The sequence below is a fragment of the Vanessa atalanta genome, chromosome 7 (assembly GCF_905147765.1).
Source record: "Vanessa atalanta chromosome 7, ilVanAtal1.2, whole genome shotgun sequence".
Lineage (NCBI taxonomy): Eukaryota > Metazoa > Arthropoda > Insecta > Lepidoptera > Nymphalidae > Vanessa > Vanessa atalanta.
The window spans coordinates 11,422,388-11,439,191 of NC_061877.1; the positions used below are offsets into that span (position 1 = coordinate 11,422,388).

General features: G+C 31.0%; 1 protein-coding gene across 1 annotated transcript in view; it reads right to left on the reverse strand.

Annotated features, from left to right (window-relative positions):
• Nucleotides 1–1,426: 1,426 nt before the first annotated feature.
• The window catches only part of LOC125065285 (acid sphingomyelinase-like phosphodiesterase 3a), an 81,913-nt gene continuing 66,535 nt past the window's right edge, over nucleotides 1,427–16,804 (reverse strand). Inside the window, exons 3-10 of the mRNA XM_047672815.1 lie at nucleotides 12,328–12,393; nucleotides 9,495–9,648; nucleotides 7,077–7,282; nucleotides 6,834–7,000; nucleotides 6,555–6,753; nucleotides 5,451–5,560; nucleotides 2,003–2,175; nucleotides 1,427–1,637 (exon numbers count right to left, since the gene is read on the reverse strand). Of these exons, the coding sequence (XP_047528771.1) occupies nucleotides 1,427–1,637; nucleotides 2,003–2,175; nucleotides 5,451–5,560; nucleotides 6,555–6,753; nucleotides 6,834–7,000; nucleotides 7,077–7,282; nucleotides 9,495–9,648; nucleotides 12,328–12,393 (1,286 nt within the window). The remainder of the gene's footprint in view (nucleotides 1,638–2,002; nucleotides 2,176–5,450; nucleotides 5,561–6,554; nucleotides 6,754–6,833; nucleotides 7,001–7,076; nucleotides 7,283–9,494; nucleotides 9,649–12,327; nucleotides 12,394–16,804) is intronic.

Sequence of the window (16,804 nt, forward strand, 5' to 3'; positions counted from 1 at the left end):
ATAATAAGATAAATGTAATTATTTTCGTAACCGCGAAATCCTATTAATTTCACTGTTTATTTATTTCTTTAATTATTTTAATAACAATTAATTCTAAAATCTTATTTAGGTCTTTCTATACAATAATTGGAACACTTGATTTATTCGATGTTACCATAATTCTAAAAGTTCTCAGGTTAAATTGAAGAAATATGTTCGAATCATTCTTTGCAACAGTTAATGTAGTTGACATAATATCGTCATTGTAATAGAATGTTGTATTTAAAAAAACTAATGTTTCAATTAATATTTATTTAATAACATTTATGAATTTCTTACAGAAGGCCGTGAACATTTTTTTTAAATTAACAAAAAAGTATAAACAGTGACAGTAATGAATGATAATGGTTGTTTTTTAAAAAAAGAACAAAAAAGGTCCTCTCGTATAACGCGATCAAATTTGTTTTTTTCTTTACTAAGTGCCTTGTGCTGTTCAGAAATTTCGTACAGTATCAAATGAATTCTAATAAAATTCCAAACAATCTCTCTGAGAACAAAAGCTTTGCTATGAATATTTACTATTAATCATATTCGTTTCGATAAAATTTACTTTACGATAAAACTGTACATCGACTTAGTCTATGTAGATATATTTTTCATTTTGAATATTACTTTTACACGATTTGATTATAAATAGTTAAATTATTTACACTCAGCTATCTTGAAGCTGTAATTTCACTACAAGAGCTTCAACCGTGGAACAAAGACTACAAGAGGAGATGCACAATATCTGAGGCCTGATGCTAAATGACCCTAAGTATATTATTGAGTAAAATTCAAACGACATTTTGGCATTGGCCTAATCGTTAAAATATATATTGAAGCTGCATAAGCTTAAATTTTTTTATTCAAAACAATCCATATTGCTTCTATTAATGATTGCCAAAAATAACAGTGAAATTAGTACTTTAAACTCGAGGCCACAGATATTATATTACAAAAAATACAACATTTTTGAAAATAAATAAATAGACGTATTGAAGTTAAACATGATTAATATTTACCAGAAATCATCACTGTTTTAAGATTGTAAACTATGGTATAAATTGGGATATTTGTAGGTAATATTTATGTTCAGAGATAAAAATAAAAGTTTTTACTTTTACATATTAACGGTCATACAACATTATTACACAGATTAAGCTTATTTACAAAGGTATTTCCTGACGTTACATATTGCTATTTTTACTATTACCCAAAATTATAATTATTTTTTTAAAGCATACCATATATACATTGCAATTTCACGAGATATTTAAATAAAAACAGCCTTTAAATTGTAACACGAATAAAAATATTTTATAACTTATTTAAATAATATCAAACTTATATAATTATATATAATACTATAATATTAAAAATTAAAAAAAAAAAAAACACTAAATATTTATGACGAAATCAAAATCAAAATGGCGTAAAGCAATATGGCGGCGGAGTTGTGACACGCCCGTGACGCAAGCGCCGACGCGGGATTATGCACACATGTACGAAACTCGTGAAAGTCGGCGCGTGTTATCGCGCAGAAGTGGACGTGTACGCATGCGGCGTCGCAGTCGGATATGTCTGTAGTGTGACGAACACGCAGTGCTGTCAAGTACCTGGCAAATGTTTAAAATGTGACTATCGCTTTATACGTGAAAATTACATGGCTATATATTTTAAATTATAAAAAAGATTACAACAATTCTACCTTTTTTAAAAATTAAAATATCTATAATGTATCAATATCCATATGATAAGTAAACACAATTTCGACATTATTAATTTTTTTTTCATATTACGAAAAAAACATCTTTTATTCATGTATTAAATAAAATAATCATCGGTCGAATCTGTGAAGCTTAAAAACAAAAAAAAAAATGCTATTTAGAGTTCAAATTTTTTACAATATAAATTCAAACACTGAAGAGAAAATAGTCAAGTTGGAGATATTTAGTATAGCTTAATTAATAATAACACTTACTTGGCAAGCAGCCCACGGTCATGGTAGTTCCTTATCTTCTCCGCAAGAGTATCCAGACTGACAGCGCTTACTTCCCTAAGACCATAGTACTGTGTCACATTGTATTCTATCGCCCAATGCGCTTCTCCTCTCGTATTCGTTACATCTAGATAATACTGTGTATAGTCCAATACCTGCAAAAGTAATATCTTTGTAAATAGTGTATTTAATAAGGTACTTTATTGCCATAAAAAAATAAAAAAACAGGATTTAAATTTCATTTCTGCCATTTTTTAAAATTATACATATTCGTTTTTATATTTAATTTTATTTTTAGTAATAGCTTACTATCACAGAATCACACATCTCACAATCTCAGCTTAGAAAATGACAATCTTTGTGAAGGTTTAAGTTGGTGTCATGTTATTTGATTAGGTGTGGTGTCCTACAGTTGCAAAATTTTCTATTGTCGTATTTCAGCTTTAACTAAAAGTAACCCAGCTAGTTTATTCTTTATTACACGGAGTATTATATAATGTACAGAAATTGATTATGATTTATGTTAAATGTTTATATTAATGATATCAATTAACGCCTTAATGATCCAAGTGTACCAACAGCAAATGCATACACAATGCGAATCGGCGTCGGGTAGGCCGGTATCTAAAGTACCAAATCACTCAAACTGATACGATATTCCCATCAATCGAATGACGAATGATAATGAACGTGAAGTGAAATGAATGTATCGTCAGAGCTAAAATAGTTCAGTTCAGTAATATAAAGTTATATAGCACATTTACATAGCAAAACACACTTAACTTACTCTCGAGGCGAATTTAGGTATCATTATATTTTACCCTGTCAGCCATAAAAATTACATGATTCGTAGACAGTATTTATAATGGCTCGCGGAAAATATGTAAAGGGTAAAGAAAATGTCAGTAAATGTGAAAATCGGGTGTATGTTATGATCGACAGCTGTCGATATTTTTGATGATAATATTTTACATATATTTATGTGACTATTGACGATTTATTTTCTAAAAAGTTACCAGCTTTTAAATATTTTTTGGGAAGGTTTTTGGCACATATTGCATAACCACCGTAATGCTGATTGGAAACATATTTTAAAGATGCCTTCTTTACCAATGTATCTGTAAAAAATACATTGGTAAAAAACCCATATTATTCGATAGAATCGAATCGAATTGAATCGAATTCAATAGATCGAAGATTATATTGATAATGAAAAAGCGTGGAATTAATGCTTGTCGACTTCCAGGCAGGAGACATAACATACATATATAATTGTATTTTACTAATATGACTGTAATTTTAGATGTTGAAAAAGTGTAACTACTGAGTTTCTTGCCGGTTCTTCTCGGTAGAATCTACATTCCAAACCGGTGGTACCTTTACTTTAAATAGTTTGTTAAATGACGATTCAAAAGTGCTTGTAAAAGCCTACTTGAATAAAGTATATTTTGATTTGAAAGACTTACATCCAACGCAATCCGCTTTCCTCACGATAATTTCCTTGCGCGATTTTATTATTTCAACGCCAATATTAAAACAAACGTCAAAGAAATAATTAATTAAAAATTATAAAATTAAACAGAAACGTATTATTGAAACCATTCTCATAATAATTGTCAGGCGTTTATTCACAATCATTTGTTAATTAAGCGTCAATTAAATATGGAAATGATATTTTCAATTGGATTCGAAAATAGAACAACAATAAATCTATCGTCATATAATTTCAACGCGATTCAATGAAATTAGATCTCGCTTTGAATATATAACATGTCGCTAAATACGCATCGGTAATGGTTCAAATCTTAGTCAGATATTTGTATGTTTTAAGTATTTAATGGATTTTGTGTGAATGCTATATCAATAAATGGTGAGAAAATTCAATTTAATTGTAATTATTTAATGTCTTCGCTGTTTAGTAAATAATAATAAAATTAGTATATTTTTTGCATTTCATACCATTTTTAAAAAGTCTTTTTTAAAATAATAACTTTGATTTCAATTATAATAAGGATTGATACGACTAAACTAAAAAAATATTTATCTAGAGCAAATTAAAATTGTTCTATATTCAAAACATTATATATAAATTAAATTATGGTTTGTATAAATTAGCTATTGTACAAAAAAACAATGACTTCATTACTTCAAAACCTATTCTTCACTTTCAAAAGGAAGTCAGGAAGCTAATTTCTTAAGCATGATTCGGGCGGAGTAGACAGCAGTTAAATATAGGCAGTTGGTTGTTATTTTATTAATCAGTCCTCGCAATTTGTGAGAAAATAAAACAATTATAAAGTTTTTACAAAAATTCTGCCTTTTAATACAAACTGTTGTACTTAACTTTATAACTTTAAGTGATGTGTTAATCTTTTGGGTATTTTTCTGACCGTACAAACCTTATTGACTTTGCTGCAATAGTATATTCTTATATACAAAAAACCACTAAATACTATAATAATTTACACAAGGACGTAGTTACGAATATAATACAAGTTATGTAAAATTTTATGAGTTATTATTTTTCTGTCTGTACCTATTTTATGGACTAATTTTCTTAAAGGCGAAAGGAGTTGAGCAGCTATCTTATGAAAAATTATTAAAATTACCACTTTAATAACATGTATAAGCTGCAATATAATATAAATAGTTTCTAAAGTATGTCATCGAAAATGTTAGGTTGATGTCACCTCGAATGCAAAGAGGTATGATAGTACTACTTGGTTTTAGATAGATATTTGCTAGCAATATCTGACAATCGTTTTCTTGCCTGTATATAAATACAATTGTCGCGGGGAAGGTATATACCTTATTTATTAATTTTATGTTAACAAGAGTTTATTTTGTTAATGATTATACTTTAACTTATGTTTTGTTCTTCATATATAATTATTCAAGACATTTCGCTTTTCTTCGAAGTTTGAACAATTACAGAACAATAAACCAACTTCAAATTTAAAACATCTTGATTTTTTTTATTCAATTTCAACGTGTGGTTAAAAGAATGAAGAACAAAAACATAAAATCCCATTTAATGCGATCTCTGCGCTGGAAACTCATAAAGGGGTCGCGGTAAATGCTGTTAAATGAATATTGAACCGTGCGAAGATTCATGCCGGGAAAGGTTTTATAAGGTGAACTTTTTTTGCTATTCAGAAGAATAAAAAGTTTTGTAGAATTTTAATCATACATAGCACTATCTATATTATTTAAATTAATAGAGAGAAGGCCGAACGCCTCATGGTATGTGGATGATAACACTGGCTCTGAATACTGAATTATACTAGTTAAATTAAGACATTAATTTTTATATGCTTCTTCTGCTTTAAAATACTATTAAATGTATCTGCGCCTTGAGTCTTAGCTGCGGTCTATCACCTTGACGTGTAACATCGATTTTATAACAATGTGGAATGAATTAATAACTCACCTTTCCTGTATTCGACTCGAATTTGTAAAGTCTTAATCCAGGGTTTGATATGCTACCAGCACCACGGGGAGTCAACGAAGGTGCTAGAAGGGCCCAGGATACTGGTCGACCTGTAACGAATGTGCTTCATAATTTCTAGTCCATTAAAGTACAAGTAATTACACCCTGTAAATATTCAAGCACTACGCAAAGAATTCTCTTCTTTTAAAAACGTTACCATGTTACTGTTGGTTGAATCGGTGCTGAAGGAAAATATTATAAGTTAACCTATATGTATCGGATAAAATTGTACCACATGAATACCTACAAAGCCGCAATGAAGAAGCGTTGCGGAATAAGCTCCAAATCCTCTTAATATAAGAGGGCGCCATTTTCTAGCAGTACGGCATTAACAGGCTGTCACTTAAGTTTTGAATTTTAGGACAAAATATAATTATTAATGCCAAATGAATTATAATATAATATACACGAAGTAAATAACATTATCAATTTACAAGTATATGGTTTTAATCATATACAATTATTACTCGTACTCATAAAAAATATCTTAATTTATGTTTCCAGAATACTATTTCAATAAAATAAATAATATTTCTGAATTACTTCATAAAATGAATTAATTAACGTGTTGTTTGTGAACACGTCAAAGCTTTACTTGTCATTGTATTGCCTGTGTGACAAGTGAAAATAAGGATTTGTATATATTTATTCGAATTCGAATATATATTTTTGCTTTTTTATGTTCACTGTAACTTCTCTAAAAATTTAAATAAGATTTACAGTACGTTACCAAGACAGGAAAACTTTTATTAAAGAAGTTTTCATTTAATCGTTAGAAATAAACATAAACATAAAGCCTAGAATACATCGTATCATTCCCAATGTGTGTAATAAGTAACATTTATCACACAAACGCACGTTAATAGTTTTTTTTATAATATAATTATAATTTAATTTTTTTTTTATTGGTTCCTTGGTTCCTGTTACCCCACAAAAGAATTACAAGTCTTCTGTCATCGGCAAATTGAGTTAAGAACTCAATGACGTAATGATTAATGCATATATATATATATATATACTAATTAAAAGGATCACATTACATACCTTCACTATAAATAAGTCTAAATGTATCTGCATGCCGGTGGCCATAAAATTGCCCAGCAATAACGTCACTGAAGGCTCTGATCACATGCAGCAGTCTTGCGTTTGCAGTCGGAGTGAGTTCACCTCCACCTGATGCTGAAGAACTTCCGGCATTATGCCGTTCCTCAACACCAGGTCCTGCATGGGCTACCAGGTATACCTATTAAAATGTATTAATGATTAATAAACAATACAATATCATCATAAAGTTTACATGTTTAAAGTAACTAGCAGTCTTACCATTTCATTTTTCCTCCTAGCCTTGCTAAGAACATGTTCCAGCCATTCCCACTGTGATCTTCCTCTATGAGGGCCATCAGTTTTTGCGGCTCCACCAGCCCAGAGCACACTATTTAGTACTACTATTCGTAATCTGCTATGCGACTGCTCAATTGTGTAATATCCTCCTAAAAGTTCGACAGGAAATCTTAAAATGCACTTAATCTGTAGAAATAATTCGTTCAAAGTTGGCGATAAGTTTACCAGTTTCAAAAGTCTGCAGCGCTTCAGTTGGCAACCACTGCATCCACATATCGACTAATTTTCTAGAAGGCGGAGGATCATTGTGCCCCAAAGCTGGGAAAACGAACTGGCTGCTAAATGTACGACTGAGAATATCGGTCACATTTCTGACAGCCTCCAACTTAATTTCCTCGTTCAGATGCTCCATCGATGAAGATAAGATGTCTCTGCGACAAAAAACATAACTTTAAGACTTCAGAGACTCAACTTGTAAAACTACTTGAAATGTTTTTACTTATGGCTAAAGTTTGCTTTAAGTGTTTCACAAATAGGTTTTGATACCCGTAAAAACTTTGCGCCATCAAACAAACTTCTCGAAATTTTGACAAAGATATTCTGATTTACATAGTTCGGTCTAGATTTTAGCCTTCAAACTGCTTAATTATTTTTTGTTTAATATAAACAAAACACAACAATTTTGTTCATAAATAATGTAAGCCATAAAACTTCATAAAATAAGACAATATGCTATTTTTGGTTTTTATCGTATATTAATTCGCTTTTGAATGTATTCAAAACCACGAGATAGCCTCCTTTTGTTAACAGTATATTAGCTACCACAAACGATCGCATAAGCGGTCAGAAGCCAGATGTTGCAGCGACCATTACTCAGAATAATGTCCGTAATTGTGTGACCAAACATTATCGGCTGAATGTAGAGATTTATTAATGAAGATAGTATACTGACCATTAGCGAGATAAAGCTACGCTAGAGTTGGGGTAATTATTCTTTGGAATTGTGCTTGGGGTTTTAATGCTTACTGAATGAAATTATTTCAGTCGTTCCCCTTTTAACAACAAAGGAGTGAATGTAATTAATCCGTGATTGAAGTGAAACGTTACATAAAGAAACGTTGCAATGAAATTAAATTTTGTAATTTTACTTTTGTACGTTAGTTTTGAAACTAAATTAGGTGATTATATCTTACTTCTCTGTCATTGCTAATACGCTGTGGCTGGATGGACATAGACCCAGGAGATATCAAAGTATACAAGTGTCCGCAACATCAAACACACGTGCGCTTTTAATTTCATCACTCTTATAATCCGGTGGGACATCAATTCAGCATGAACGGAGACAGATCAGACTTTACATGATGTTCGAGGACGGGAAAAGGACGGTTCGGGGGGCTTAGAAGGGTGGTTGGGATTTAGGGGGGCGGTGTCGTTATTTTAACCTACTACTGAGAATAACATGAACCAATTTTCAACTCTACCCAGGAATCGAACTCCAAACCTTTCACTCTTTGAACTTTATCTACGATTATATAAAAAATATATGAGAATAACTGTTATTGATTCATCACAGATACTTAGATCTAATAACATTATAATAATAGTAAATATAGTTGTACCACAATACAATAACATCAGGTCATTGTGATACAAACTACTTATTCATACAATGGCAATAGTAATCATATCCGTTTCAATAATATAACAATGCAGCATATTAGAAATACTTATAAGCTATACGTATGTTGTATTGCAAATAATTTGTCACGAGCAGGAAACCGATACGTAACCCTTGTCATTATGTAATGAGAATAGATCAACGACATCAATACTTCAATCATTTCACTCCGGTCATTCTCAATTGAATGAAATGAGTTATGTTATGTTTGAGAATGTTTTGTTTGTAACGGAGTAAAGCTAATATATTTACTGAATGTAAATGTTTAACGTCTAGATTCTACGTTTAACCTTTGAAACTAATTTGGGCACGTTTATTCAATACTAGCGGGTCTCCCGCGAAACTTTACGTTTAATCGAAAGATTTTTTAGGAATTTCGAAACCTGAGACAGTTTTTATGTTTGATTTAATTTCATTGAAAATTGCAAGTTCGTCATTTACATTCGACGCCAATATGATGAAACCTCTTTTAAATGAAATTTTTAATATTAAATATTATTTAATTTATATTAGTTTATTTAAAATTGGAGTTAGTCGAAAATAATTTACTTTTATTTTGTTTTATTATTCAGCAGTAGTAGTAGCGCTCTCTAACCGGCCAATAACTTTTTTCCGCTTTCTAAAATTAATTCTTTGCTAAATCATAACAATTTAGTAAATTTAAATCAAGAATCCTCTATAATTTTCTGCACATATACGGCTTGAGCTCTTCAAAATGAGACCATAACTGATTTTTTATATGCAGCCATCGTCCCATAATCACTGGGACCAAAATCGGCATACGCTATTAATATATAAAATATAGTTACATAAACGAAAGATCGAGTATTAAATTAAGGAATAGAGATATTATACGTATTTGCTCACATTTTTCTCAGTCGGTTAACAGGTTTATATTTATTTTGTAGAGATACTTAGGGTTGTTGATGTTCAAACGTTTTTTTAAAGTGCATTATTATACAAACCCAGTCCACAGCACAAATTCTAGTGTGTCCGGATGTCGCTCCGCCATGAATGCAGCGGCGCTTTGTATAAGTGGCCACGAGCTGTCACACGTGTGGTCGCGGTGGCGTCCGTTGCGGTGACTGTGTTCGCTATTACCACGATTGTGTTTACAACCTGGAATTCCACGTTTATAAATATACATCTTAATTATTATCACAAACTAAATATATTTTTAGTATAATTGGCTTTTACAAACATTCTTTAATGATAATTTTACATGCTTAAGATAAATATATTCCACTCAACAAACTTCGGAATTTTAGATTCGAATAAAAAATAAAGTGTTAAAGTTTTTCATTTAAAAACTAAATTTTTACATTCTCTTATTATCAAAACTTGCGTTTGAAATTTATGATACATTCAAAGAATTGAAATACGTTTATTTATTCAAAGATTTTAAGCACTGACATGAATCGATTCCCTTATTACGTACAATCATTTTTGCTATGTGAAAATATTGGGGCAAAATACCTCGATTCCACTTTAGGGCCGGATATTTCGAATATTTTGCAGAGGTTGTGTCATGCGTCATGAGCAAAAGTCATGCATTTGACATCATATTTATGTCTCAAGCCAAGAATAACATGAAAATATTTTATTTATGTACGTTTCTATGAAATACTTAGCATATTTTATAGGAATATAAACAAGATTTTATAAAATTTTAGTTCCAGACGAAATTTAGTTTGTGTGATCGTTTTGATAATATATGTAAACATTTTTTTATTCTAATTATAAATGTATTTATATTATAAGTAATTTACGAATAAATATTGCTCATTATATAGAACTTAAGAGTTTTTCAAAAGATATAAGTAGGACGACTACTAATTATTACCAGTACATTATCAGTTCACTAAAAACAGTTAGACTCTTTAAAATATAATAAATGTATTTAGCATAAATGCTTAAAAGTAGTAAAAAATATTTATTTAGCCACGTCGTTCGACATTTCTGATTAAAATTTATTTATTTCAAATCGTTCTTCTATTTAACAAAATGTCGAATAAATGAATTCAATTGAATGGTATAATGTCTCAGTGGACTTCGAACGAAAAACGAAAAGATCGAGATATTTTATCGCTTATACCTTGGCATCTGTATCAGGCTGCATTATTGGAACGTCGCTTCGACTTAAGTTAAAGCAAATCTCGATGTTACGAGTCAAGTTGCGCCACAACGGATACGTGTAATGAATGGAAAGCGTCGCCTTCTGACGTTATTGCTTAGGAATCTTTCACACACGACGGGTTAAAAAATTTATATTGAAAATTTATTTCTTTGACTCACTGATTGTGTACTGAAGCTAGTTTAATACAAATTTATTTCATATAAATGGACTTCTCGTTCTATATTTAAAATTGTAAGTTAATTCACCTTGCAATTTTTAATTTATTCAATTTTAAATACTTTAGCATTATATCAAAAACCTAATCCTCTTGTCCTCTAATATATTTACGTGATATTAAATAAACTAATGCTGGTGACAGGAGGGCTGATTCGTTTTTTGCCCAGAGGATCGGAATTGCGATTCAACGGGGAAATCCTGCTAGTATTCTTGTCACCATTCCACGCGGTCAATATTTATATAGTAACTATTTTTAATTCATTTTTGTATATATTTAAGGACATAATGATAATAATTCTTATTTAAAGAAATATATACATTTGTAACAAACTAATGCTTATATATTATTTCATAAATTTATTTTTTTTCAGACAAGAAAAATCGAAGAAAAATCAATAGGCTATTTTCAGGTTTTAGTATCAAAATCTAAGTTATTAAAAAATAAAATTTTAATATTTTTATCGTTAAATTGAATAGTAGAAATAAAATAACGAGAAATATATTTTCCATTTTCAATATCATGTGATACAAGTATATGTAGATACTATTACTTTTTGTTAGTTTCGAACTATCACAAGCGATAACAAGTACTGAACTTTCATAACAAATACTTCGAAATAAACAACAAAGAGAAAAACTAAAAATAACTTAGCAGTATCTATTTGTATTTTGTTAGTACATATTATATGTATTCGGTTTAATATATACATATTTTTAAAATAATAATTCATTTTCAAAGTCAAAGAAATTAATTTATTTTTAAACAACGACACGTGTTACCATTTCCAGGTGAAATTTATATTAAAATATGTCATAAAACACAATTTTGTTATAAACGTAAACGTAAAATATGACAAACTTATAAAAAGATAATTTCCTGCGCTTCAAAACGCTCAGTGTCATTGATTCTTTACGCTTGAGTTGCTACAAGCGCTACGGTAAATTGTAGCGTCGCTACGTGATTTGCTACGAGATCGCTACGAATGCCTTTTATACGTCCTTAATCTTACATGAATTATAAAGTATTAGTGAGCTTAGTTACTCTTAAAAGCAATTGATTAAATCCTGCTTTAGTTAAGTTTTAATCTAAATACAGTATTATTTTATTAATTAAAGTGATTATACAAATACACACCATTTTTTATGTATAATAATTAAATTTTAAAAACTCCGTTATTCAAGAATTAAATTAATCGTTTACTAAAATTTTGAACAACAAATAATTAAAGCATAATTTAGATTTAATAAAAAATCTTATTTCAAGATAAATAAAATGTTTTCACATACATTATGAGTTAAAAAAATATCATTAGTTAAATTAAAACTTGAATTCCCTCCCCGTAATGTTTTCCTCTTTAACTCGCTATGAAGTTTACAAACAAAAAGACAATAATGGGATGGAGTTCAGTTAAAAATTTAAACAAAATTTTGAATTCAAAGCTTACCTCTATGTAGCTCCTGGGAATTGTGGAACGGGTCATAATGAAGATCTGTGATGTGCCAAAAGTACCCTGGGAAGAAAATTTGAATTTAGTACAAACAAAGGTCGTTTAGGTATATTCAACAAAATATGGGACTTAATTTAAATGTTTTTGTTAAGTTAATTCTGTATATGTTTCTTATATTTAATTTTTTTTTTCGTTTTCGAATGTTAATGTAAGACAAAAAAAATGATGTCGTACTGATCCACTTGTCATTGGCCATGGTGTCCAAACTCAAGGGAGACCAGCCAACTACACAGGAAATATTAAAGTGCGCAAGTGTTTGTGCAAATACACACAGTGCACTCTATTTTTTCTTCACTCTAATAATTCAATGCGACTTCAAATCCAACATTAACAGAAAGAGTTCAGGCGCGTGATCAATGGCTTTATGTGCTCTCCGAGTCACTAGAATGTCACATACACATGTCCAACTTCCATACTCCGGGCTGTTAATGAGAATATTTCGTTAAAAAAACCTTATAACTTTTAATCGGCCCAACCTGGTGCTTAAACCCAGGGCCTCGGGACCCTTGTAAATATACAAAAGACCAACGAGGAAAAAGTAATATTCTTTCACAATAAGTATTATATTATAGTCACTTTTTTATCTCATAGTTGTAAAATCTATTACATCTGCCATGAGTATGAACTTACTTTCATTTTATCTATAGTAAATCCTTATGTAAAAGTAGGAAGAACGCCTTTACACAATTAATTTACCAACACAACAAAAAACGAACGAATACATTAAAGAAAACCGACTTAATATATGATATATTCTGTATTTCAAGTGTAAATTCAAAAAGTGATATTTTCATTCTAAAGTCGACGTGAATGACGTCGCGAGAACCATTTATAATAATAAAACTACGCCAGAAGGACAGAAACTCAAAAATTCTTCAACTTATTTGAGCAAGAAATAATTATTTAAAAAAAGAAAAAAGCTTTCTCCTTCAGTTTATAAAACTCCAAGTCAAAATAACTTATTTTACTTGATCTGATTGGTCGATGACAGCAGATGTCGCAATAGGCGGCCAATGAGCGTTCAGCGTTGAGTTAGATTAGTAAATCTGATTTTAATTTAGCGTTTCAGAAACTGGAGGTTAATTATTCGTAGAATAATACACGCATCAGAACTCTGTATTTTAACTTAAATAATAATGTAATAATTCAATTAAAATAAGAATAATATATATATATTGTAAAATGTAGCGTCATTTAAAAATGGTCGGTACACTTTTAGAGAATAACTTCGAGACAGATGCGACAGCCGTTAAAACAATATATTTACTACGCCTTAAGAATGCCAGATGTTTCTTAGTCATTTTATAAAATTACATTATAAAAACGCGTTATAAAATAATGTTACTAAAATACAAAAATAAGAAATATGCTTTATACAAATTTGGTAATTATTATGTATACATGTCGGTGAATCATGTAGTTTCATTGCGATAGGTTTTGATTATTTATCGTACTCAGCTGGCAAAGTCAAGCTGGAAGCTTGAGCGGGGTTGCCAATGTGTCAGTATGACGTAAAGAACATGTGACACCTGGAAAGTGTCATACTTAAGGTGCGTCGATTGCGTGCGCTGGAACTGTTGATCAGACGAACTCGCTTCGTTACCAATCTGAGCTGAATCGTACTCCGTCATGTTAATTTTATAATATTTGAAGTTATTGTGATTTAATTGACGTCATACATATATGATTCTTATTGATAAATTGAACATAACTTTTACGCAAAATTAAAGGTAATTGGATAATTTATCTAGAGCGAAATCCAAATATCCTTATGAATTTTTTAAGATCATATTGACTCGTAAATAATAAGAACTAGAATTATAACATTTTCTTTATTGTCACAAAAAATGTGACCTTTTAGTATTATCATATATACGCGATTTTATCTTTACTGCTAATATATAATCTATGTATTTTATGAGAATAGCTGGCTAGACTAGAATAGACTAGAATTTATTTTTTGATATTTTTTTCTTTCGACATACTTGTATAGGTTTCCTCACTATGCCTTTCTTTAGTACCCAAAATGATATGTATCACTATGAGCACAATTTTGAAAACATAAATTCAATGAACATTTTTTTTAAAGAAACCCGACCTCTTGTGCTTCATTCATTCATGTCAGCCGAAGGACGTCCGCTGCTGGACATAGGTCTCCTCCAAAGATCGCCACAACGACCGGTCTTGTGCAGCCCGCAACCAGCGGCTTCCCGCGACCTTCACCAGTTCGTCGGACCACCTTGTGGGGGCCTACCCACGCCTACTACTCTTCTGCCTACTCTTGTACTTATTTGTGTGAAATTCTTAATAAATAAAACCGTTTTAAGTAGTTTTAAATTATCTCAATCAATTCTAGTAAAATATAAATAATTATTTCAGTATTAAAAAGTACTTTACACATAACCAAGAACTAAACTAAATAGTTTGAATACGTAATGCATAGTACTGCACTCACCCGACTAACTTTACACATTCATCTTACGAAAATCTTTTGAGATATCAAATCCTTCGTCTGTAATGCAAAAGTTACGGCTTGAATTTTAGATCGATCTATAATGTTAGTTTTATTCAATTCAAATGTATATTATTAATGTGTTAACATCAAAACTAAATACGGAAATATTAGTTATAAACTCATCTGAATAGTGAAAGCCTTTAAATTATTTTAAATAACATATTAAAATATGTATGTATATAAAAAAAAAGTATAACACTTTGCCTTATTGTCTCCACTGGTGACAGGAGAGCTGGTTCGTTTTTTGCCCAGAGGATCGGAATTGCGATTCAATGGGGAAAAGCTGCTAGCAATCTTACCACAATTCCACGCGATCAAGATTTATACAGTAATTATTTTGATATTCATATTTGTATCTACTTAAGGACATAATTCTTGTGTAAATAAAAAATAATATTAACATATTTATAAATAATCATTAAAGATTGTATAACTTCTAGCTACTTTTTGGTTTGCCGTTTTTATAAATGTAGAAAATAATATTTTTGAATTTGACATAATTATGAATTGTTAATCTGTGATAAAAAACGAAAGATAATGGATGATTGTAACAGAAACTGGAAAATATAAATACTGCAAACTATTGTAATTGTTAATTATTCGATGTTCCCGATTTCTTGAAGCTGGTCTTCAATAGGTCTTCTTTACCACCTACTAGATAATAAGAAACCCAAAAAGATCCATTTTTTTTTTTTTTTTTTTTATGTCATAAGGTGGCAAACGAGCAGGAGGCTCACCTGATGGAAAGTGACTACCACCGCCCATGGACATCTGCAACACCGGGGGGCTTGCAGGTGCGTTGCCGGCCTTTCAGGAAAGAGTACGCTCTTTTCTTGAAGGTTCCCAAGTCGTATCGGTTCGGAAAAACCGCCGGCGAAAGCTGGTTCCACAGAGTGGTTGTGCGAGGCAGAAAATGTCTTAAAAATCGCGCTGTTGTGGATTTTCGGACATCTAGGTGGTGCGGGTGATATTTGGAATTTTGACGAGATGTCCGAAGGTGAAATTCAGCAGCCGGGATTAATTCGAACAATTCCTCGGAACATTCCCCGTGATAAATTCTGTAGAAGATGCAGAGCGATCCAACATCTCTACGCAAAGCCAAAGGATCAAGCAGATCGGAAAGGGCTTGATCGTCGATAATTCGAGCCGCTCTACGTTGGATACGGTCAAATGGAAGGAGCTGGTACTGGGGAGCACCCGCCCAGAGGTGAGAGCAGTATTCCATGTGAGGCCGAATTTGCGCCTTGTATAGTCTTAGACGATGGGCCGACGTGAAATACTGTCTTGCCTTGCTGAGCACACCCAGCTTTTTTGATGCCAATTTGGCTTTGCCTTCCAATTGACCGCGGAACTGAACGAGACTCGAAACATCAACGCCAAGTATTCCGATACTAGCTGTAGCGGCTAACGGAATGTTCTCGAATCGTGGAGATACGACAAATGGTGTTTTTTTAGCAGTTAACGCGCAAACTTGCGTCTTTTTGGGGTTGAAGTGAACTAGGTTTAGCCGACCCCAGTTCGAGACTTTGTTTAACGAAGACTCGATTTCAGATACAAGTTTGTTCCGGTTTTCTTCGACGTTTTCCCGAGAAATAATCCATTAAGGAAACTAAACTACTAAACATAAAACTTATATCAGAACGCAACTTTGTTTCGAAGAAGGTTCTATATATAATGTTTTTTTTTTTATAACCAGTAAAGCTTCGCAGTTTCACACGTGTTAAATTCTCATTATTTCTCATATATACGTATTAGTGCCAGTCTTAAATATATAACATTTCTTAAAGTTTAACAAATGATTAAACAAATAATTAACAATATTTTTTTTTATATATAATAATATAAAATAATTAGTTAAAATTAGATATTATAATAATGTGATATAATTCATTATCACAT